The 25971-nt window shown below is 43.0% G+C and overlaps 1 protein-coding gene across 2 annotated transcripts in view; it reads left to right on the top strand.

Annotated features, from left to right (window-relative positions):
• plecb (plectin b) overlaps positions 1-25971 on the top strand; it is a 178361-nt gene that overhangs the window by 2302 nt on the left and 150088 nt on the right. For both annotated transcript variants that reach the window (XM_020041060.3, XM_013131365.3), the window contains exon 2: positions 18156-18369. In XM_020041060.3, coding sequence (XP_019896619.2) covers positions 18159-18369 — 211 coding nt within the window. In that variant the 5' untranslated portion in view covers positions 18156-18158. The remainder of the gene's footprint in view (positions 1-18155; positions 18370-25971) is intronic.

Below are 25971 nucleotides of genomic sequence, written 5' to 3'. Positions count from 1 at the left end.
AAAGAAAGTTGATGCTTTACTCCATTTCCTCAAACACCTTCCTAACTAGCTGCAAAACAATGACAGAAGAATCATGTTGGAGGAAAACCTCAACCAATGAATTCACTCAATCTTGTCTTGCAAAATTTTGAGCAAATCAGAGACAGACAACGTGAAACCCCACCCATCGCGAGCTAGTATGGACTGCTCGGCACTCACCCTTGATACTGTGGCGACCTTATTAACACATACTGTGTCTGAACAATATTCTGAGAAGTGTTCCCAAAACACTTCTGGTCATGTGATGCCAGTTGTCAAAACAATTTGTCACATGATATTGAAAGAAACATGTATCGGTTGAGTATCAAATACTTTACTGTCTCGGGTTTTGAAAACAAAAATTTTAAGGATTGTGAGAGTAAGTTGTGTGACAATTGTTATAGTTAGCCTAATTAATAGTGATTTGATTCAAAGTGCTTTTTGCAAAATGCAGGGTTCCATAGTTCTCCTATGCCTTAGCGCATGTGTCGATGCTTTACTACATACCAGTTTTAGCAATTGAAGTACAAATGTTTTAAATGATCCTTACTTCAGTGATGGTTTAGCTCTAAAGCTTGATTTATACTTCTATATAGGTAAACGTAAACATCTTTTGGGTAACCGTAACTTGCAGAGGTGCTTTCGCACACACCTCCCAATTCTTAAAAATGTGTTTTGCGTATTCTGTGATGATATGCGTCAACAAAAGCTGGTTGGATGAGCTGTTTGGTTTCCTCCGAGGTGTGTTTTTTGATTTCTTTAGTTTCTGTTTTGTTCTTCAATCTGTGTAGATTCTGGGTTAATAAATATGACACTGCCCTCTAGTGGATATGTTAGTTTTACATGCTTGCATGTTGGCACAGATGTTGATGCGGAACTAAAAACACTGCATGAAATTGAATCCTCATGAACTTTGCAAAAAGTTTGCAAAAAGCAACCCAAATTCCATAGCAAGTTGACTAACCTAGTACACTGCAATCGTAAATTAACCTAAATAACTAACTTCCAAATCTAAGCACTTCCAAATCGGTGTCACAAAAATGTTTAGGACACAAAGGCCACATGCCAGGGCACAAAGGCCATTGAGTGCAATAGGAGGATTTGGAGCTTACAAATAAACAACTTGAATTGCTGATAAGAAAAAAGCATGCATGACAAAAACATACATTATTAACTTTTTTAACTCTTCACTGTAAATTAAGAAATTGAGATTTCCGCCTGTACTGCCATTCTCCATTATAACTGCAGTTTATGTGCACTTATGTTCAGAGGACATACAGAGTGAAGGTGTTTTGTGTAAAATACACCTGGGAGAATTTTTTTAGATTTTCTTCATGGACAGGCTGTAACTCATTGATATTTACTGCTATAAGAACATCCTATTGTTTCCCCAACCATGTCAACATTATAAGAAAAAAATTGGGGATTGATAGACATAAGAGCTACTGTATATAAGGTAGTACGACCTAGGGGAGATTCACAGCTTTCAGAAAATACCATGCAATAATGGATAGGTGGAACTATTCTGAAGTTCTAATAATTTGAATCAGTTCCTTGATTCTACCCCATATATGGGGTAGTTACATCAAAGATTAATATCATGCCATACCATACCATACCATCTTCTTCCGCTTATCCGGGGCCGGGTCGCGGGGGCAGCAGTCTAAGCAGGGATGCCCAGACTTCCCTCTCCCCAGACACTTCCTCCAGCTCTTCCGGGGGGACACCGAGGCGTTCCCAGGCCAGCCGGGAGACATAGTCCCTCCAGCGTGTCCTAGGTCTTCCCCGGGGTCTCCTCCCGGTGGGACGGGACCGGAACACCTTCCCAGGAAGGCGTTCCGGAGGCATCCGAAAAAGATGCCCAAGCCACCTCAGCTGACCCCTCTCGATGTGGAGGAGCAGCGGCTCTACTCTGAGCTCCTCCCGGGTGACCGAGCTTCTCACCCTATCTCTAAGGGATCGCCCGGCCACCCTGCGGAGAAAGCTCATTTCGGCCGCCTGTATCCGGGATCTTGTCCTTTCGGTCATGACCCAAAGCTCATGACCATAGGTGAGAGTAGGAACGTAGATTGACTGGTAAATCGAGAGCTTCGCCTTGCGGCTCAGCTCTTTCTTCACCACGACAGACCGATACATCGACTGCATTACTGCAGAAGCTGCACCGATCCGTCTGTCAATCTCCCGTTCCATCCTTCCCTCACTCGTGAACAAGACCCCTAGATACTTAAACTCCTCCACTTGAGGCAGGCACTCTCCACCAACCTGAAGTGGGCAAGCCACCCTTTTCCGACTGAGGACCATGGCCTCGGATTTGGAGGTACTGATTTTCATCCCCACCGCTTCACACTCGGCTGCAAACCGTCCCAGCGCATGCTGAAGGTCCTGGTTAGAAGGGGCCAACACGACAACATCATCTGCAAAGAGCAGAGACGAAATTGTGTGGTCCCCAAACCTGACACCCTCCGGCCCCTGGCTGCGCCCAGAAATTCTGTCCATAAAAATTACGAACAGAACCGGTGACAAAGGGCAGCCCTGCCGGAGTCCAACATGCACTGGGAACAAGTCTGACTTACTGCCGGCAATGCGGACCAAGCTCCTGCTTCGGTTGTACAGGGACCTGACAGCCCTTAGCAAAGGACCCAGGACCCCATATTCCCCAAGCACCCTCCACAAGATGCCGCGAGGGACACAGTCGAATGCCTTCTCCAAATCCACAAAACACATGTGGATTGGTTGGGCAAACTCCCATGAACCCTCCAACACCCTGTAGAGGGTATAGAGCTGGTCCAGTGTTCCACGGCCCGGACGAAAACCACACTGTTCCTCCTGAATCCGAGGTTCTACTATCGGCCGTATTCTCCTCTCCAGAACCCTGGCATAGACTTTCCCGGGGAGGCTGAGAAGTGTGATCCCCCTATAGTTGGAACACACCCTCCGGTCCCCCTTCTTAAAAAGAGGGACCACCACCCCGGTCTGCCATCCCAGAGGCACTGTCCCCGACCGCCACGCGATGTTGCACAGGCGTGTCAACCAAGACAGCCCCACAACATCCAGAGACTTGAAGTACTCAGGGCGGATCTCATCCACCCCCGGTGCCTTGCCACCGAGGAGTTTCTTGACCACCTCAGTGACTTCAGCCCGGGTGATGGACGAGTCCACCTCTGATACCTCATCCTCTGCTTCCTCAATGGAAGAAGTGACAGCGGGATTGAGGAGATCCTCGAAGTACTCCTTCCACCGCCCGACGACATCCTCAGTTGAGGTCAACAGCTGCCCACCTCTACTGTAAACAGCGTTGGTAGGGCACTGTTTCCCTCTCCTGAGGCGCCGGATGGTTTGCCAGAATCTCTTCGAGGCCAGCCGATAGTCCTTCTCCATGGCCTCACCGAACTCCTCCCAGGCCCGAGTTTTTGCCTCCACAACCACCCGGGCTGCAGCCCGCTTGGCCTGTCGGTACCCGTCAGCTGCGTCAGGAGTCCCACAAGCCAACCAGGCCTGATAGGATTCCTTCTTCAGCTTGACGGCATCCCTTACTTCCGGTGTCCACCACCGGGTTCGGGGATTGCCGCCTCGACAGGCACCGGAGACCTTACGGCCACAGCTCCGAGCGGCCGCTTCGACAATGGCGGTGGAGAACATGGTCCACTCGGACTCAATATCTCCAGCTTCCCTCGGGATCCAGTCGAAGCTCTGCCGGAGGTGGGAGTTGAAGATCTCTCTGACAGGAGACTCGGCCAGACGTTCCCAGCAGACCCTTACAGTACGCTTGGGCCTGCCGAGTCTGTCCAGCTTCTTCCCCCGCCATCGGATCCAACTCACCACCAGGTGGTGATCAGTTGACAGCTCCGCCCCTCTCTTCACCCGAGTGTCCAAGACATACGACCGCAGGTCAGATGAGACGACAACAAAGTCGATCATCGACCTGCGGCCTAGGGTGTCCTGGTGCCACGTGCACTGATGGACACCCTTATGCTTGAACATGGTGTTCGTTATGGACAAACTGACTAGCACAGAAGTCCAATAACTGAACACCACTCGGGTTCAGATCAGGGGGGCCGTTCCTCCCAATCACGCCCCTCCAGGTGTCACTGTCGCTGCCCACGTGGGCGTTGAAGTCCCCCAGTAGAACAATAGAGTCCCCAGTCGGAGCACTTTCCAGCACCCCTCCCAGAGACTCCAAGAAGGTCGGGTACTCTGCACTGCCGTTCGGCCCGTAGGCACAAACAACAGTGAGAGACCTATCCCCGACCCGTAGGCGCAGGGAAACGACCCTCTCGTTCACCGGGGTAAACTCCAACACATGGCGGCAGAGCTGGGGAGCTATAAGCAAACCCACACCAGCCCGCCGCCTCTCACCATGGGCAACTCCAGAGTGGTGAAGAGTCCATCCTCTCTCAAGGAGTGTGGTTCCAGAGCCCAAGCCGTGCGTAGAGGTGATCCCGACTACCTCTAATCGGAACCTCTCAACCTCACGCACTAACTCAGGCTCCTTCCCCGCCAGCGAGGTGACATTCCACGTCCCTAGAGCTAGTTTCCGTGTCCAGAGATCGGGTTGTCTAGGCCCCTGCCTTCGACTGCCGCCCGATCCTCTTCGCACCGGCCCCTTATGGTCCCTCCTGTGGGTGGTGAGCCCACGGGAGGGCGGCCCCACGTCGCCCGTTCGGGCTGAGCCCGGCCGGGCCCCATGGGGGAAGGCCCGGCCACCAGGCGCTCGCATACGAGCCCCAACCCCGGGCCTGGCTCCAGGGTGGGGCCCCGGCTGCGCCATACCGGGCGACGTCACGGTACACATAATTTTAATCATCATTAAGGGGTTTTTGAAAAAAAAAAAAACCTAATATCATGCTTTGAATAATAACTTTTTATAACTGATGTATTTTTTTCAACATAAAGTTCAATTATCATGTTTTAATCCTTGAAATTACATCTACTCCTCCCTCAAATTTTTTATAGACTCTGGAATTTGTTCATTTCCAATGTTTTTTATTTGAGAGCATTCACATGACGACAACCAACAGGCAACGGTGCTAACAGCTGAGTAGCGTTAAGGCTAGCTAGCCGGAAGGCTAGCATTACCAAGAGTTACACAAAAGTAAAACGCGAAGTATCCTTTAACATCACAATCACTCAAAAAGCGTTTAGGTCTATTTGCCGGTATTCTCCCACTTGAAGGTCGGAACTTTCACCCTTCCCTGTTGCTCATGAACACAACTTCCTAAACCAAGGGGTTTGATTCAGTTAAGCACAAAATATTAGTGATGGGAATTTAGACTATTTTTACTGACTCAGATCTTGTCAAGTCGTTCAGTAAAAAGTTGTAATCTTTCGAGTCATTCTGTTCATTTGAGTCAGTAATGCCTACAGCCTTTCTCATTAGACAAAGGCTTGGTGTATGATTTCATGTGTTTATCATTACAATCAAAAACCAACTACTACATTAGCCTAATTATTTTAGACCTATCATGTGTCCAATTATCTGTTACAAACATGCCTTAAAAATGCTATTGTCTTGATCTATTTTTCTTTGGGAAGGTAAAACTAACAGCATATTCCATAATTGTGTATAACTCTGCTGCCAATTCATTCAAAAGAACTAAACAACCGTTCAATTGAACGAAAAACTGAACGAGTCAGTGTTTCACAAGTCTTTTTATTAGGTAATGGCTTAGAGTATGATTTTCATTTGTGTTTATCAGTACAGTAAAACAACAACTACATTATTTTTGTAAGCCTACCATGTGTCCAATTATCTGTTACGAACATGTCTTTATAATGCTACTGTCTTGATCTATTATTATTATTTTTTTCTAACTATATTAATTATTATAGTCATGATTTATTTTCCTCGGCAAATGTACACAGACATTGATCGGAGAACTGAGCTGGAGGACCGGGTATGAAGCAAGTGATCAGGTTGTAGAAATCTGTTGTTAAACGTTCGAATGAACAAACGAGTCACTATAAAAAAGGACTTGTGAGTCCTGAGTCACTAAAAAGATTTGTTCACGAACTGCACATCACTACTATCTATCAATTGATTACTTGCTAGCAAGCTTACCTACATGTAGTCCGTTCTTGTGGTTGTTATCGTTTTGCGAACTAAAAACAAACTTACAAACAAACAATGCCATTTTTTAATGAAGGCATTGCAAAAGGATGAGAAAATCACTGAAAACCTTTATTTACTTTAAGTAAAAATACTTCTGGGAATTATGTATTTCTTTCTATCCAATTAATCAAAAGATTAATCGGTTATCAAAAAAGTTGTATAAAAAAGTATTTGCAGCCCTAAATTCAAACATTCTGCAGGCTAAAACCAATTTTCAGATGGGATAGGTCCTTCCAATGATAACCATACAGAATGCAAAACTGAAACAAGTCATATTTTCATTTAAGTATGGCAGATCTCTGGTGGATGATTTGCTGGTGGGAATGAATAATCTATTCAATGAAATGTTCCAAGACCCTGAAGCCATCCTTCTCTTGAAGTTCCAAAAGAAATGGACCATAGATGAATCCACAATTTAAATCTTAAAGCAACGTGTAATTTAATGTAAGTGTTTTATCTATAAACAACCATGTGGTTCAGATAGCCTTGCTACTTGCTAGATGAGGATTGGAATGGAATAATATATGAAATGGAATAATCCTTTTATTCTTTAGGGACATGATATTTCAAGAGTTGTACTTGGCTCATACTTGTACATTTTACTTCACTTGTATTTCAGGAATGTACATTAAAGAGCATCTGGAAGTAGCCACACTGCAGCTAGCTGATTCCTCCAGTCAGAGGACATCTTCTTTATCATTAGGTCGGCACAAACACAAGAAAGTTCTGAACTACTGAATGGACACCTGGCCTGTTCATCAGATAACATGGTCCTCAAGTCCTCTCCTGCTGTTTGAAACCTGATTGTTAAACTGAACACACTTTTACCTGCCTCAGCTGCCTGTGAACGACCATCCAGCTGGACTTGTATCAGCTCCTTCTCTAATGACAGTCATGCCTTTTCCTTTTTTTCTTTGTTTATTTATTTGTTGAAAATCCTGTAGGGAGACAGGGTCATTATTGGAAGGGGGAGAATTGCAGGAAGGAATGAATTGAGAATAGTGTGACTGAGAATGATTAAGGGCTGGAACAGAGGAAGTAAAAATGGGAAAGAGGGTGAGTAGAAACAAGGAAAAGATGGAGAGGATGACAGGAGTGTAGAGGAGGAGGAGAGAGTAGAAAGAAGGAATTGAGGGAGGAATACATTTATAAATTAGGTAGAATATACATTTGGAAAAATGAGAACACTGCTTTTGGTATATATATTCTATTATCATATAAAGCTCTTGTATATCCTGCAGCGAGTCATTCATTATTTGCCTTTTCTACCTTTGTTTACTATTTGAAGCTACTATTTTCAGTGTTTGTACTGAAAGATGATTTTCAAGTTCTTGTTACTGTACTAGCCTGTTTGACTGTTTAGGTCGGGTATAAAAGCAGCTTTTTTGACTGAACAAACCCAGAATAAAACCACTACCTTTTTTACTTCTACCCTGAATTTCAATACTTAAGTACATTTAAAATACTTTGAGATACGTATAAACATTCAGTAGATGTCTTATCACTTTTACTGCAGTCTTTTTTTAGAGAAAATATATTTAATTCTGCTCAAGTATAATTCTATGGAACTTTTTTTTACACCTCAAAAGCCAAACAGACTTTACTGCATTCCTTGCTGCTGTTGTGTCCTCGTCTTCAAAGTAACCCATATAATCAACATCTTTCTCAGTCTTCTTTCTGAGCCCTATGCCCTGGCTTCACGGATGATGTGGGGGTATTTTTGTTGCTAGTGTAGAGATGTGTTGTGTTTTTAACCAAATGGCTCATTTACTCAACCACGTCCCTGACCAAACGTTTGTCCTCGGGATCTTCCTCTCCACACTTCACTGGAAAGCAAACATGTTGTAATATTTAATGTGTGGGGGTAGACTTTACACAAACATCAGAGCAAATGAATATGGTATAAGGCAATAGGTGCATCACAGATGTCCTGGTTCAAGACTTGTGGATTGCTCTTCAAAGTGACTAAAGAGCTGTTTGAAATCTGCTGTTTGGGCCTGTGTCGAGCATTCCTTTAATTAGTCAAATTTTCCTGGTCTGTCAATCTAGGGATCTTCACCTAGTTCGGAGGTCATAAAGTTGTCCTAATTTTTGGCGTAGCTGCAGACCAGTCAATGTGCCCTTGTTGACCCCTGTCCACTGCCGAAAGCACCTACAATGGGCACATGAGCATCGGAACTGGACCACGGAGCAATGGAAGGTGGCTTGGTCTGATGAATCAGGTTCCTTTTACATCACGTGGATGGCCGGGTCTGTGTGCGTCGCTTACTTGGAGAACACTTGGCACCAGGATGCACTATGGGAAGAAGGCAAGCCAGTGGAGGCAGTGTGATGCTTTGGGCAATGTTCTGCTGGGAAACCTTGGGTCCTGCCATTCATGTGGATGTTACTTTCACTCGTACCACCTGCCTAAGAATTGTTGCAGACCATGTGCACCCTTTCATGGCAACGGTATTCCCTGATGGCATTGGCCTCTTTCAGCAGGATAATGCGCCCTGCCACAAAGCAAAAAATGGTTCAGGAATGGTTTAAAGGAATACAACAACGAGTTCAAGGTGTTGACTTGGCCTCCAAATTCCCCAGATCTCAATCCATCGAGCATCTGTTGGATGTGCAGTAAAACAGTACGATCCATGGAGGCCCCACCTCGCAACTTACAGGACCTGCTGCTAATATTTTGGTGCCAGATACCACAACACACCTTCAGAGATTTAGTGGAGTCCATGCCTCGATGGGTCAGGGCTGCTTTGGCAGCAAAAGGGGGACCTACACAATATTAGGCAGGTGGTCATAATGTTATGGCTGATCTGTGTACATTCAAATGGTGATTTATAGCACAAGTTCAATCTACAGTCAATGTATTTTTTTTTCTGTTTAGTAACTGTACGATTTCTACCATGCACAGCAATGGCACCAGCAATGCATCACCGTCAGACTAGGAGTGCAGCGCTGAATGTGTGCAGTCCAGTGCAACATGACAATTGGGCAATTGGGTTTTACTAGCTAACATCGCTACAACACAGACTACAAGTGTGGTAGAGGATTTCCGTTGTAGAGTATGTTTTTGCTTATGTTCAACTAAACTGTCTTTCGTCTGACATGATTTTTTCATGGTCATCAGGAGTCATCTATACACTTTCAGTAGGTTTGCCTTGAGTAATGGTTTCAAACTATTACCTCCTTCAGGGGCCACAATAAATGAATGACACACTAGTTCGTACAGGGCTCCAGCTCTTTAGGTGGTTGTAAATCAACAATACAAGCTGTATGTTATAACCAAACAACAAATTAGACAGGCTACATCTGACTGCATACAACTGTAATTTTCCTCATTGCTTACCATGCAGGCATGATAAGATGTTTTCTATGGTTTGCCTGCCTTAACATGAGGGTTAAACTGATGGGTTCTAGGTAATATTTTCCACATATTGAACAAAGTGGTCCTCCTGAGAAATCAAAGCCAAAACCTATACTCTCTGTTGACTGAGCCACATTAAACCCCAGTTTTACCTCCACGTGTTTTGGGACTGTGAAGAATTTCTTTCCTCAAAACAATTACTATGAGCTTATCAGCTTTTATCTGAGTTTATATACAGTAGTACGTGTATGTATTGATACTTTTTATACTGCAGTATTTCTGGGCATCAAACTTCTTAGTTGAATTGTGATTCATTTCAAATCCCAATTTTTGGAGTATAAAGCCAAAAGAAGGAAACAACTGTCCCAATACTATTTGCATAGTATATGCATAGTTACTGTACTGTAACACATCTTTGATCTTTTAGGTAGCTTAGATATATAGTGGGGAGAACAAGTATTTGATACACTGCCAATTATGCAGGTTTAAGAAGCCCTCCTGTTCTCTACTCATTACCTGTATTAACTGCACCTGTATGAACTTGTTACCTGTATAAAAGACACCTGTCCATACAGTCAATCAAACAGACTCCAACCTCTCCACAATGGCCAAGACCAGAGAGCTGTGTAAGGGCATCAGGGATAAAATTGTAGACCTGCACAAGGCTGGGATGGACTACAGGACAATAGGCAAGCAGCTTGGTGAGAAGGCAACAACTGTTGGTGCAATTATTAGAAAATGGAAGAAGTTCAAGATGACGGTCAATCTCCCTCGGTCTGGGGCTCCATGCAAGATCTCATCTTGTGGGGCATCAATGATCATAAGGAAGGTGAGGGATCAGCCCAGAACTACACGGTAGGACCTGGTCAATGACCTGAAGAGAGCTGGGACCACAGTCTCAAAGAAAACTATTAGTAACACACTACACCGTCATGGATTAAAATCCTGCAGCGCACGCAAGGTCCCCGCTCAAGCCAGCGCATGTCCAGGCCCATCTGAAGTTTGCCAATGACCATCTGGATGATCCAGAGGAGGAATGGGAGAAGGTCATGTGGTCTGATGAGACAAATATTTAGCTTTTTGGTCTAAACTCCACTCGCTGTGTTTGGAGGAAGAAGAAGGATGAGTACAACCCCAAGAACACCATCCCAACCATGAAGCATGGAGGTGGAAACATCATTCTTTGGGGATGCTTTTCTGCAAAGGGGTCAGGACGACTGCACCGTATTGAGGGGAGGATGGATGGGGCCAAGGTATCGCGAGAAATCCCTGCTGCAGTTTGTGCAAATCTGGTCAAGAACTACAGGAAACGTAAGATCTCTGTAATTGCAAACAAAGGTTTCTGTACCAAATATTAAGTTCTGTTTTTCTGATGTATCAAATACTTATGTCATGCAATAAAATGCAAATTAATTACTTAAAAATCATACAATGTGATTTTCTGGATTTTTGATCGGCAGTGTATCAAATACTTGTTCTCCCCACTGTACATTTGTATGTGTATAGACTGCTCAAATTCAACTAAAATGTGTGTGTATATTATCCTCTGCTATGTTAGTACACTGCGTATAGAAAGTCTACACCCCATTGAAGTTTTTTCACATTTTGTCATGTCAGTGCCTCAGAGTCTCATTAATTTTAATTAAGATTTTCAGTTCCAGCTGAACTCATTCAAACTAAACCTGACCTACATTTGGCCAGTTTTACTTTCGATTTTGGATACACAGTGATTCCCTCCACTATTCATTGTTTGTTTGTTTTCTCACATGGAGTGAACTGTGTTGAATTTTTGAGCAGCCTGGAAACAAAAGAGGGATTTTGCTTGACCCCATCTGCCATTGCTCATTTGAAGAGTGACAGTTGCATGAGGGAAAATATGTATGTTGGCACTTGTACATTTGGCAACAGAAGCCCATGCCTATTCTGTTGTCCAATAGAAAATCTTAATTTCTTTATGCAGTTTTGTATGTTACATTTATTCACCATTATCGGTTCTGGTGAATAAATGTAAAACTCTGTTATTCCACTTTTTATTGCAGATACAATGTGTTACAATGATATACACTCACCTAAAGCATTATTAGGAACACCTGTTCATTTTCTCATTAATGCAATTATCTAATCAACCAATCACATGGCAGTTGCTTCAGTGCATTTAGGGGTGTGGTTCTGGTCAAGACAATCTCCTGAACTCCAAACTGAATGTCAGAATGGGAAAGAAAGGTGATTTAAGCAATTTTCTGCTCAGTTACTGGGATTTTCACGCACAACCATTTCTAGGGTTTACAAAGAATGCCTAGATGCCAAATCGTTTATCTCCCTCTCTCGACTTCCTTCTGCTGTACTTGGCTCTGCTGCTGTCGCTGATCCTGTGTATTCACATTCATATATTTATATTTTTGTTGACTTAAATATGTTAATTGTATATTTTTTTACACTGTATATTGCATATATAATGTTTTTGGTGACAGTGCATACTCTAATCGGATGGTCTTTTCACCAGTCATCTTCGTTTGTCTCGAGAACTCTCTTTAAAACAATCTGTAATTCTAAGTTCTTAGAACTCATCTGAAACATTACAAAAAAAAAATCTGCAGTTTGGGTGTAGTTTTAGGTTATTAAGTTTTATTTAAATATTTTGACATGCTTGGGTGAAAAAGAACTTGGATCCACTTGTTTTTCTGATGTTACTCATCTCCACAATATCAGGACGGGTGTGGTTTGTATGCAAGTTTGCCAGATTTCAGTGACCATAAACTGCTATACTCCTGAAGATTCAAGAAAAAAAATCAACCCATCCAGTAGTGTAGGAAACACCCCACCTGGCAACACTGTCAATATGGGAATTAGCTTCAGTGTTTTACAGGTATTTTATTTGTGAGCATAATGTCATATTTTACCATGCTAACACAGAGGCAGTGCAAGATTTTGGGAAGGCAGGTGCCTTTGATAAACCCTGTTTCGTTATAGCTGTGATTTTGCTATTACGCAACACTAGGCATTTTACTGTCTTCTCCGCCTTACGTGTGTGTTTGTGAGTGTGTGTGTGTGTGTATAGGGGGTGGAGTTTGAAGTGTTACTTACTCAAATGTTATTTGGATTAATATCTGTCCTGAATTCAAAAATAGTTGGAGAGGCCAGAGCATGTTTCAAATTTAAGGTCACTCAATTTAAGGTTACACTGAAGAGCCAAAACATTATGACCACCTGCCTGATATGCTGTTGGTCTTCCGCGTGCTGCCAAAACAGCGCTGACCTGCCTAGCCATGGACTCTGGAAGGTGTCTTGTTGTATCTGGCACCAAGACATTAGCAGCAGATCCTTCAAGCCCTTTAAGTTGTTAGGTGGAGCTGCCGAGGATCAGACTTGTTGGTTCAGCACATCCCACAGATGCTCAAACGGATTGAAATCTCAGGAATTTGGAGGCCAAGGCAACACCTTGAACTTTCCGTCATGTTCCTCAAACCATTCCGGAACAATATTTGCAGTGTGGCTGGACGCATTATCCTGCCACACTGGATAATGCGTCCTGCCATTGTCATGAAGTGCTGTACCTGGTCTGTAACAATGTGTTTAGGTTGGTGGTACGTGTCAAATTGACATCCACATGAATGGCAGGACCCAAGTTTTCCCAGCAGAACATTATCCAGAGCATCACACTCCCTCTACTATCTTGTTGTCTTCCCACAATGCATCCCGGTGCCATCACTTCCCCAGGTAAACGGCACACGTGTACACGGCCGTCCACGTGATGTAAAAGGAAATGGGACTCATCGGCAAAGGCAACGTTCAGCTGCTCCAAAGTCCAATTCCGAGCCTCTTGTGCCCATTGTAGGTGCTTTTGATGGTGGAGAGTCATCATGGGCACTCTGCCCGGTCTGCAGCCAAGCAACCCCATACGCAGCAGGGTGCAATGCACTGGGTGCTGTGGCACATTCCCCCCTTAACCATCATTAACATTTTCTGTGACTTGCGCCACAGCAGACCTGTCGGTTCGGACCAGACAGTATAGCCTTCGCTGCCATCGTGCATCGATCAGCCTTGTGCGCCCAACACCCTGTCGACGGTTTATGGTTTGTCCCTGCTGGGACCACTGTTGATAGGTACTCGCCACTGCTGACCGGGAGCACCCCACAATCGTTTCAGAGATGCTCTGGCCATAACTGTGCCCTGTCGTCTGGCCATCTTGACTCTGGTCAAATGTCCTCTTAGGGCATTCAGCCTGTACATAATGCAAACTCAGCCATTTCAACAGTCAACCAATCACATTAATCCATGTCTTAAACATCCAGAGTAAGTTAAACTCATGTCTTTGTGTAAGTGGGAGAAGAGCACTCGTGAGAGGGGTCTGCTATTGTAGTCCAGCTGTAGTTGAACTCTCATTCCCTCTGAGGAATCCCTGTCTAGACCGGATGCAATTTGGATTGCCATCTTAAATGCTGCTCCGATTTACAAAAGCTGCCCCCTCAGCTTGAAGGACCAAGTGAACAACTTAGCTTATTTGCACAGTTGATATCATCCACAACTCAAAGCAAACTGTAAATGTCTTACGTCGGTGCCCGCGAAGTATCAGACTTGAACATCCTTAGTCAGGCTCCTGGAGAGGGGTGTAGCTAGTTGGTGAACTCTACAGTTCTTCATGTCACTAATCAGCTGACTGATCATCACTGTTGTTTGGGCAAGTGCACTTGCAAGTACTCTGATGTAACGATGTAAAATCTTAATCAAGGGCTGAGGTTGTATGGTTTAGGCGCTGTTTCCTTTGCTGTTGGAGTCGAGGGTTGTATGTTCTGTCACTTAGCCAACCAAGGAATAGGCATGGGAAGCAGAGAGCAGCGTTAACTTGAAAGACTATTTCAATGTTAGTTCAGTAGTAACCTAATCGTGTGTCAGTTTGCCTTGCGGCTAGCATAAATATGCTAATTGACACACTTGGCAGATAGAATATCATCAGCATGTGGCTTTTTCTGTATTCCTCCATTTTCACCATTGACGTTTAGGAACTGCAACTCATCATGGTCCCTTTTACATTAGTTTATTTTGAATTAAAAAGTAGAATACTGGAAGCTTATACAATCAACTCTTGTTTTTAAGGTGTGACACATTGGGTTACTCATATACCTACTGGTGTTGTGGTTGGATGTGATATTCACCAATTCAGTCATCCCCCTCTGGTCAGAATTTGTATAAAAGTTTGTATAAAAAATATTATGTGACTATTTACTAGAATTTTCTGTAATTTTTGATTGCTAAAATATCACAATTAATAAAATGTTGCTCAGATGGTGTATGTACAGTGGGGAGAACAAGTATTTGATACTTGGTTTTCCCACATGTAGAAGTCTGTACTTTTTATCATAGGTACTCTTCAACTGTGGGTGAAAGAATCTAAAACAAAAATCCAGAAAATCACATTGTATTATTTAATTTGCATTTTATTGCATGACATAAGTATTTGATACATCAGAAAAGCAGAACTTAATATTTGGTACAGAAACCTTTGTTTGGAATTACAGAGATCATACGTTTCCTGAACTTCTTGACCAGGTTTGCACACAATGCAGCAGGGATTTTGGCCCACTCCTCCATACAGACCTTCTCCAGATCCTTCAGGTTTCAGGGCTGTCGCCAGGCAATACGGACTTTCAGCACACTACAAAGATTTTTTATTGGGTTCAGTTCTGGAGACTGGCTAGGCCACTCCAGGACCTTGAGAGGATTCTTACGGAGCTACTCCTTAGTTGCCCTGGCTGTGTGTTTTGGGTCGCTGTCATACTGGAAGACCCAGCCACGACCCATCTTCAATGCTCTTACTAAGGGAATCTCGCGATACATGGCCCCATCCATCCTCCCCTCAATACGGTGCAGTCGTCCTGTCCCCTTTGCAGAAAAGCATCCCCAAAGAATGAAGTTTCCACCTCAATGCTTCATGGTTGGGATGGTGTTCTTGGGGTTGTACTCATCCTTCTTCTTCCTCCAAACACGGCGAGTGGAGTTTAGACCAAAAAGCTCTATTTTTGTCTCATCGGACCACATGACCTTCTCCCATTCCTCCTCTGGATCATCCAGATGGTCATTGGCAAACTTCAGATGGGCCTGGACATGCGCTGGCTTGAGCGGGGGCCTTGCGTGCGCTGCAGGATTTTAATCCATGGCGGCATAGTGTGTTACTAATGGTTTTCTTTGAGACTGTGGTCCCAGCTCTCTTCAGGTCATTGACCAGGTCCTGCTGGGTAGTTCTGGGCTGATCCCTCACCTTCCTCATGATCCTTGATGCCCCAGGAGGCGAGATCTTGCATGGAGCCCCAGACCGAGGGAGATTGACCGTCATCTTGAACATTTTCTAAAAATTGCGCCAACAGTTGTTGCCTTCTCACCAAGCTGCTTGCCTATTGTCCTGTAGCCCATCCCAGCCTTGTGCAGGTCTACAATTTTATCCCTGATGTCCTTACACAGCTCTCTGGTCTTAGCCATTGTGGAGAGGTTGGAGTCTGTTTGATTGAGTGTGTGGACAGGTGTCTTTTATACAGGTAATGAGTTCATACGGGTGCAGTTAATACAGGTAATGAGTTGAGAACAGGAGGGCTTCTTAAAGAAAAACTAACAGGTCTATGAGAGCCGGAATTCTTACTGGTTGGTAGGTGATCAAATACTTATGTCATGCAATGAAATGCTAATTAATTATTTAAAAATCATACAATGTGATTTTCTGGATTTTTTTTTAGATTCCGTCTCTCACAGTTGAAGTGTACCCATGATAAAAATGACAGACCTTTACCTGCTTTTTAAGTAGGAAAACCTGCAAAATCGGCTGTGTATCAAATACTTGTGCCCACTGTATGTGGGAAATAATTGACAAAATTTGTCAGGCAGTCATTTTGCCATTAATATGGTACGTGAGTTTACAGCTGTTCATATCTAGTGAATGAAAATTAAAGAAAAAGGCAAGCATGAGTCTATATGGAGCTGGGAAGGGCGATTTATTTTCAATTTAACATAAGGTTCTTGTTATTAGTCCGTATTCCTCATGGGGGACAAAAAGTATATTAGCTAGTAAATAAAATCAGTTGTCTGACTCCAGTCCTTTAAGAATTGCATCTTACAATACAGGGATAAGTAGATCACTGCTTCCCCAAGTGGGGTACAGCCTTTTAATATAGCTCAGTCATTGTGGCCAAGTGTTTGAATCTTGGTCACGCTTACCCTGGGTTCCTTTGTTATTCAGTGAAAAAAATATGTTGAGAATCACAATGGCTTGGCAAGATGTGCTGAGAGGAACCCTGCTTTGATGACAATAATTGCAAATTGGTCATCATGAAATTAAGAGGAGTGAAATGTGGGTACAAACAATGCAAAAGAAAAACAAGACAAAAATCATCATCACTTCATGGACTGCTAGTTAAAACAAAAAATGTCAATGCAAAGAGATGAACAAAGCTAATCTAATTAATTATATAATCAGTCAGAGATAGTGTATTAATTAATGTATGTTGTCTTATAAACGTTAGTTGAATGAGTAAAACATGCTCCCATATCGGGCAGTTGTCATAGCAACACGCTTTCAAGACTTTATATTACACTTCTTTCACATTTGCTTCTAGACAATAAGTATGTAAATCTACTTGTAAAATCATCCACAATGCTTCATACTTTTTTCATCTCATTACTGCATAATGTCAATTGATTAAAACTGCACAAATATGGTACAGCTCCCTTAAATTGCACGTTATTGCATTTTTATTAAGTTGAGCAATCGAAGTTTGTTCTGCGTTATCTAGTGACAATACAGGCCACTATGACACCCAGCTGCTATCTGTTCTCATCTCATGCATTTGCTTTTAAGTGGCAGAGTCTGCAGACCTCTATGAATGCAAATGTTCATTCGCACATTTTTCCATTGTAACATGGAAATGTTTCAATCAAGATTTATCTCGGCTGCACATTTTTATAGTCAACTTTGGAGTTGGGTCAAAGTCATATTCCCTCCCCTTCAAACAGGTAATTTCCTGCTGGTACCTCAGTTGTTGTTAATGTTATTATTTATTTATTATTTTCTACTTTGACTGACACATTAATCTTGACTGGCATATTTATCTTGTGGCAATTGGGTTATAGAGTGTTGTATTCATTATCCTGGTGTTTACTTACATGGGAAAACAGCCATTATCGGATTAGTCATTTGTTTTTTAGAAGCTAAATTACTAGTTGGATATGGCATGCCCCTTCACACGGATATGGATATGGCATGCCCCTTCACACGCCAGATTGTTTCAGAGATTCATACTATATATCACGAGTCTCAGTCCACTTGAAACAGGCTGGGTTTCCAACTTAACTTGTATCTGTAACAATGTACTGTATATCCTGTTACTGTAGTGTGCTGAATAACACAGTGTTTTTCTGTGCCCTAGGGTGACTATTCACAAAAGCTCAGTTGGCAAGTAGGCCCCCCCAGTGATTGCCCAACATCTAGTCAACATGTTGCGTATAAACAGCAGATATCTACCACTCTGATATTCAACCTATTGTAGTAAAATAATATTTGTATCGTGTACTGTTTGCTATAGTATATTGTGGATTTCTAAGTATTCAGATGTTATCAGTAATATGCATAATACCTGTTTACGGGCAGTGTCTCACTCCAGCTCTTTTTATGTGGCTGTTCTGTAGGTGATGGCATCCAGCCGTAAGGATAAACAGAAAGACAGGGAGAGGGAGAGGGCGTTGCTGGAAAGCTTTGGAGAGAGGAGCTTCCCTTCCCCTAGCCCTGGGGACACGCTCCCCTGGAACCTGCCCAAGCACCAAAGAGTCAAACGTTCCAAGTCATCTTTGGGCTCCGGGGATGTCCTGGACCCGGCTGAGAGGGCCGTAATCCGCATCGCAGGTAGGCAGTCTGTAGCACCACCTTCTAACTCTCACTGTAACCCTATGCAATGCAAGTATGCTATAATGCTGTCCTGGGCAAGTATGCTGTAACACTGTGCTGGGCTAGTGTGCTATAACACTACAATGCTAATATGCTATAATGCTACGCTGTTCTAGGATGCTGTACCACTGTGCTGTTTCAGGTGTCACTGTTCTAGGAAACTAGGCCCTTTTAAAGCTATTTTGTGAAAGATTTTCCCCAAATTCTGTTTAATCTTTTGATCCCTAGTGTTTTCAGGTTTTTTCTCTGAGAATCAAATATGGATATTATACTGTTGTTTAGCATTATTGCTGTAGCACATAATAAACAGGTCATGGTATTATTCTGCTAGGTAAGCATAGGCTCGGGTAGTTGGATTTGGAAAGTATTTTTCCATGCTGCAGCGGTGCTTATTGACTGAAGGCAGTGGCTTCCATCGCTGGACCACCTTCAGCCACATTTCAACATGACCACAATTAATTTAGCGTAGGAAGCTCAGTACATTTTAACATTGCCACAATTCACTTAGCGTAGGAAGCTCAGTACATTTTAACATTTCCACAAATCATTTAGTGTAGGAAGCTCAGTACATTTTAACATTACCACAATTCATTTAGCATAGGAATCGCAGTACATTGTAACATTACCACAATTCATTTAGCATAGGAAGCTTAGTACATTTCAATATTACCACAATTCATTTAGCATAGGAATCGCAGTACATTTTAACATTACCATAATTAATTTAGCATATGAAGCTCAGTACATTTTAACATTACCATAATTAATTTAGCATATGAAGCTCAGTACATTTTAAGGAGTGTGTGAGCATGTGTATAAAGACTTGACCAACTGTTGTGTTATGCTATAGGATGTGTTCATGTGGCTCTATTTATTAGGTGTGGTTTTTATCTTAGAAACATCTACATTAATTTACATAATAAATATTTGGATAGTGGAAGGAGAGTTATTGACTTAATGACTGAACCTGTTGTTTTGTTGGGTGGTTGTGCAGAAATATTAAAAGTCATTGGAATTGGCCTGTATAGGATAGGGCTGAAATACAATGTGAAAATGCGAAGTGCACATCTTGACTTAAGGGGTTTGGGCTTGTATGACATCAAAGTGGGAAGACGGGTACCCCCGATGCTGTGTGTGACCCAAAAAGTGCACCTGGTGTTTCTTCTGATCTTGGAGACCCCGTGAGTGCATACTCTTTCGTGTTCAACCACCCACAGGGCTAATTCCTATTTTACAAGCAAATGTTTCAACCCAACATCTTTGAATCCATGGCAGCTATCCCTGACGCAAGTAAGTTATTTGGGATAGGTTTAGAAGTTAATTAATTACCCATACTATGTGATAGGGAAAACTATGGGCTGGAACCTGTGGCCTTTCTGTTTGGAAATCCTGGTAAAAATCCAGTCACTGTCATAAAGCATTAACATATGTACTGTAACACTTAATTGGAACATTCTACAGCAGTGTTTCCCAATCCTGGACCTCGGGACCCAAAGGGTGCACATTTCTGTTTTTTCCCAAGGACTCACACACCTGTTTCAAATGTTACCCTACCACCTACACACTTGATTGACGTAATCAACCTATCATCAAGTCTTTATTCCCTGTCCCGTGGTGCATCTCTTGTATTCCCTGTCCCCTGGTCCCTCTCTTGTATTCCCTGTCCCCTCTCTTGTATTCCCTGTCCCCTGGTCCCTCGCTTGTATTCCCTGTCCCCTGGTCCCTCGCTTGTATTCCCTGTCCCCTGGTCCCTCGCTTGTATTCCCTGTCCCCTGGTCCCTTGCTTGTATTCCCTGTCCTCTGGTCCCTCTCTTGTATTCCCTGTCCCCTGGTGCATCTCTTGTATTCCCTGTCCCCTGGTCCCTCTCTTGTATTCCCTGTCCTCTGGTCCCTGTCTTGTATTCCCTGTCCCCTCTCTTGTATTCCCTGTCCCCTCTCTTGTATTCCCTGTCCCCTGGTCCCTCGCTTGTATTCCCTGTCCCCTGGTCCCTCGCTTATATTCCCTGTCCCCTGGTGCCTCTCTTGTATTCCCTGTCCCCTGGTGCCTCTCTTGTATTCCCTGTCCCCTGGTGCCTCTCTTGTATTCCCTGTCCCCTGGTCCCTCTCTTGTATTCCCTGTCCCCTCTCTTGTATTCCCTGTCCCCTGGTCCCTCTCTTTTATTCCTTGTCCCCTGGTCCCTCTCTTGTATTCCCTGTCCCCTGGTCCCTCTCTTGTATTCCCTATCCTCCGGTCCCTCTCTTCTATTCCCTGTCCTCCGGTCTCTCTCTTCTATTCCCTGTCCTCCGGTCCCTCTCTTCTATTCCCTGTACTCCGGTCTTTCTTTTCTATTCCCTGTACTCCGGTCCCTCTCTTCTATTCCCTGTACTCTGGTCCCTCTCTTCTATTCCCTGTACTCTGGTCTCTCTCTTCTATTCCCTGTACTCTGGTCCCTCTCTTCTATTCCCTGTACTCTGGTCCCTCTCTTCTATTCCCTGTACTCTGGTCTCTCTCTTCTATTCCCTGTACTCTGGTCCCTCTCTTCTATTCCCTGTACTCTGGTCTCTCTCTTCTATTCCCTGTACTCTGGTCTCTCTCTTCTATTCCCTGTACTCTGGTCTCTCTCCTATTCCCTGTACTCTGGTCTCTCTCTTCTATTCCCTGTACTCTGGTCTCTCTCTTCTATTCCCTGTACTCTGGTCTCTCTCTTCTATTCCCTGTACTCTGGTCTCTCTCTTCTATTCCCTGTACTCTGGTCTCTCTCTTCTATTCCCTGTACTCTGGTCTCTCTCTTCTATTCCCTGTACTCTGGTCTCTCTCTTCTATTCCCTGTACTCTGGTCTCTCTCTTCTATTCCCTGTACTCTGGTCTCTCTCTTCTATTCCCTGTACTCCGGTCTCTCTCTTCTATTCCCTCTCCCCCGGGTACTATTGACTCTGTCACAGGACCTGGTAGGGTTTTTGCTGTGTCAGCACACATTGTTCTATTCTCTTCTGACATGCTGCCCAGCAACCTACAATTAATTAAATAATCCCAGCCCTCACAAACAGGCCTTTATGGTGCACAGGCCCTGGGGTTTGTATTAAGTTGAATGGGAAGCCTTTCCTTAGGTACATTGCCATACTTCCCCAAGATCAATTTAACAATGTTAGAACACACTTCACGAAAAGTATGGAGAATATGATCCCACCTCTATTATATTTCTCAGTTTAAAATGGATTGCACCAGTTGAAATATTTGCTAGTAGCAGAGTTGAGTGAGCAGGCTGTCAGTAAGTGGAGAACAGGTGCCTCACGTTCGCATTTAGTTCAACACCCCTGTGCAGTAACTTTTACTTCTCCTCTTGAACATATTTAAATTATACTACACTATATACTGTGTATATTTTTACTTGGAAGCTTTCTGGCGCAGAGGAGTGGACAGTAGAGTTTGTTGGGATCCTATACTTGTATAAGTTTATAAATGAAATGCCAGGAAACTCTATCACCTTGCTGTAACATAATACTAGATTTAATATGTCCTGTTGGGAAGGTCTCAATTGGTCTCACTGACACTGTAGTGTGAAAAAACACCAGTTAAATTCAGTTCTACCCTAAGGAAATTCCTCTGAGTTCTAAGGTCAACTTGAGGTCAAGCAAGGGAACATGGAAGGTGAAAGGTCAGGTCAGAGCCAGGGCTGAAGAATTTGTGGAATCCTTGTCCCCTGGACCTGAACCCCAGAGCAGTGACCCACTGTTCATATAGTAAAGATCAATGGAGGAAGGAGGACTCCTTGCTGTCACCTAGTGGTCAATTGCAGGCATAGTGCATACAAGTTGTTTGCCAAATCTTGGTAGAACTACCATATACCTCTACCAGAGAATTCACACAGTAGACTTCACTTCAAGTTTAAAAACCATCCAACACCATTAGATACGCTAGCTTTGAGGTGCACTGGTACTTATTCTGGATTTCATTTATAGAGAACGTGTATTAATAATACTGTTGAGAATTTTATTGAGACTCTTAAAAAAGCAATCATCTGGTTCCACGCTGCCAAAGGCTTTACATTTTATTAAGGAAGATTAGGAAATACAAGTTTGCATACCCTGGCAGAAATTGTGAAATTTTGGCATTGATTTAAAAAATATGACTGAGCAAGGTGACACACACAGGTGGAAATGGCAATTAAAGGTACATTTTTCCACACCTGTGGTTTTTTAAATTACAATTAGTGTCTGTGTATACATAGTCAATGAGCTCTCATTTGGATGCACTAAGCAGGCTAGATACAGAGCCTTGGGGAGCAGAAAAGAACTGTCAAAAGACCTGCGTAACAAGGTAATGGGACTTTATAAAGATGGAAAATGATATAAAAAGATATCCAAAGCCTTGCAAATGCCAGTCAGTACTGTTGAATTACTTATTAAGTTGTTGAAAATCCAGGGATCTCTTGATACCAAGCCAAAGTCTGGTAGATCAAGAAAGATTTCACCCAAAACTGCCAGAATATTTTTTTGGGATACAAAGAAAAGCCCACAGGTAACCTCAGGAGAAATACAGGCTGCTCTGGAAAAAGACAGTGTGGTTGTTTCAAGGAGCACAATATGACGATACTTGAACAAAAAAGAAAGAAGCCTTTACTGTGCCAATGCCATAAAAAAAGCCCAGTTACAATATGCCCAACAACATCCTGACACACATCATAGCTTCTGGTACACTGTAATTTGGAGTGACGAGACCGAAATAGAGCTTTATGGTCACAACCATAAGCGCTATGTTTGGAGAAGGGTCAACAAGGCTTATAGTGAACAGAATACCATCCCCACTGTGAAGCAGGGTGATGGCTCACTGATTTTTTGGGGGTTGTGAGCTCCATAGTCATGGTGAATCTTGTGAAAATGTATGGCAAGATGAAAGCAGCATCATCAAATCCTTTGTAGTTGGTTCCGATCTGCTGCAGCAGACCACAGAAATCAACAGAGTTGACTGGATTTCTCAACAAAACAAAGACACAAACATTCCTTAGTGTCTTTTCTATTACACACTTGGTCGTAAAACTTGATCTTAATTGTTAGAGCCATATTGGCAGGAAGAAAACAAACTCCTCTATAACCTACTCCATATTCCACAGCCTTTCCATAGTGTTCTTGTGGGAGCTGTTATGTCTTTGAAGGATCATCATCATCATTTTCAAAGTTCATGACCATAGGTGAGAGTAGGAGCGTAGATTGACCAGTAAATCAAGAGCTTCGCCTTGCGGCTCAGCTCTTTCTTCACCACGACAGACTTTGACTTAACCTGTTGAGTTCCTTCTGAGTGCCGGGTTATCATTTGTAACAATAGATTGCTGTAATCTATTCTGCTGTCCCAGCGTGTCTCCAGTAGGGCTGGGAATTGTGAGGGACCTTACAAGGTGCCAATACAATATGTATTGTGATTTCCATGATTCTCATGATGTATTGCGATTCAGTATAGGCAATTTTTTATTGTTTTCATATAACTGGTGGCAAACAATTCTGGCCAAAATGTTTGACTAATACAATAAAACATTGAGTCTGTCAATGAAATTTATTAAGAACTCAAAGATTTATTTTGGAATAATACGCTAAAGAATGCTAAAATGCATTGCGCCTAGGTTTAACGGTTAATGTATGTATGTATGTATGTATGTGCAACGGTATTTGACCAATTAAAAAAAAATTGTTTTGATTAGATTAAACTTTCCTGTCTTTGAACAGGGTACAGTACACCGAAATTGAGTTTGTGTCTAGCCAGAAGTGCACATAGCGGAGGGCAGAAAATATACATGTATGAAGTATATGTATATACAAGTAGAATGAATAGGTGTGCAATTAATGCCAATGCTTTACACATGGCAATTCTAAAGTTGCAATGGAAGCAAAAAGAGGAGGGCAGAAAATATTTACCATTTGACGCGTACGATCACACCAGTGTGATCAGGCTAGAGTGGTCCCTGAAGCGCACGGTCACACCAGTGTGATCAGGCTAGAGTGGTCCCTGAAGCGTACGGTCACACCAGTGTGATCAGGCTAGAGTGGTCCCTGAAGCGTACGGTCACACCAGTGTGATCAGGCTAGAGTGGTCCCTGAAGCGTACGGTCACACCAGTGTGATCAGGCTAGAGTGGTCCCTGAAGCGTACGGTCACACCAGTGTGATCAGGCTAGAGTGGTCCCTGAAGCGTACGGTCACACCAGTGTGATTAGAACGTCTTGTTTAGAACGCACCATTAGCATGCCTAGCTATAAGTAACGTAACAATGGCTGGTCAGACCGCGCTGTTATTTACTCACATTTAGCTCAAACAGTGTTTATATATACTTTATTTCCTGATTGTAATTGTTTCAAGACCACACTATGATATTAACCAGGTAGAAAGCATTCAAATCGGGACAAAAAGTGTTACTTACGTACCAACAGACAGCCAACACTAATACACAAAAAAAAAATTATATTAGCGAGTACAATAGAGCATCTTAACACTACCTGGAAGAGCTGACAACCGATCAAAACCATTGTAAAAACCTTCTAGAAATTACGTTACCCGTTGTATGCTTTTTATGTAGTTTATTCATTTTCACTGCACTGAATTACTGGTTATGTCTACACAAAGGTGATCATGTTGCTAAACTGGCTACTCATCAATACATCCAATGTTTGAAGGGGCCCAGCGGTGATCTGATTGTGGGAGTGTGGGGCTTACTTAAGAGGGTGTGAACACAATAGCTCTGAAAATGCTACTGTAGCTAATGCAAACTAGGAGGGGTGTCTGTTTAACATTCAAACCCATTTTCTAATCCTTTACGCAAGCAATAGTGCATAAGTCAAAGTAAATTTTATTTATAAACTACCAATGTTGATAACAATTCTGTACACTAATCTTAATTTTAAGATTTAACAATATTAAAATTAAGTTATTACAGATAAAATCAGTACAAGATATAAGGGGTACAGTAGCATCTCTGTTGGAAGAAAATGGCAAGACGAGCAGATAGGCACAGCAGGCCAAAGCGCAAGCCCTCTCTTTGGTGGCTAACCACCAGCATAAAGTGTTTGGGACGCTGGTGGAAAGCCACCAGAGATGCAAATTAACTGATACAAGTTGAGATCAGGAGCAAAGCAGCAAAAGCTGGTGTCCCGCTGGCTGTAGGACATTATAGCCTGTGGTGGCATGCCAGTGGTAAAATGCTGGCGCGCCGCCATCGATTGCTCACTTGGTTTATGGCCTAGGTCTTTACATATAAAGAATGTCACAGATTGTGTGATTTGCTTAGCCCGTTCAGAATTGTGGGGTAGTCTGACAAGAAGACTATCCAGGGTTCGTTGTTTTGCTTTCTCTGCTGTCACAACGTTCAGCCCTGAATTATTTTGGGTGAGACAAGCACTCAAGTTGGTGGAATTACCCAAGTGGACCTACTTTATTTTTGTGCGACACAATTTACACGCAGCATGAGACACATCTAGTTTGTTCTTCCTTGTAATGTCGTTGAACCCGAAGTGATCCCATACCTTTGATTGTGCAGCTTGAATGGTGTTCGTGTCATCAGTGTTTTGCAATGAAAATCACATTCTAAATATAGCTT

Source organism: Esox lucius, chromosome 20 (assembly GCF_011004845.1).
Source record: "Esox lucius isolate fEsoLuc1 chromosome 20, fEsoLuc1.pri, whole genome shotgun sequence".
Taxonomy (NCBI): Eukaryota; Metazoa; Chordata; class Actinopteri; order Esociformes; family Esocidae; genus Esox; species Esox lucius.
Note: the sequence above shows the minus strand (reverse complement) of the source record. Positions and strands in the feature narration are given on the sequence as shown.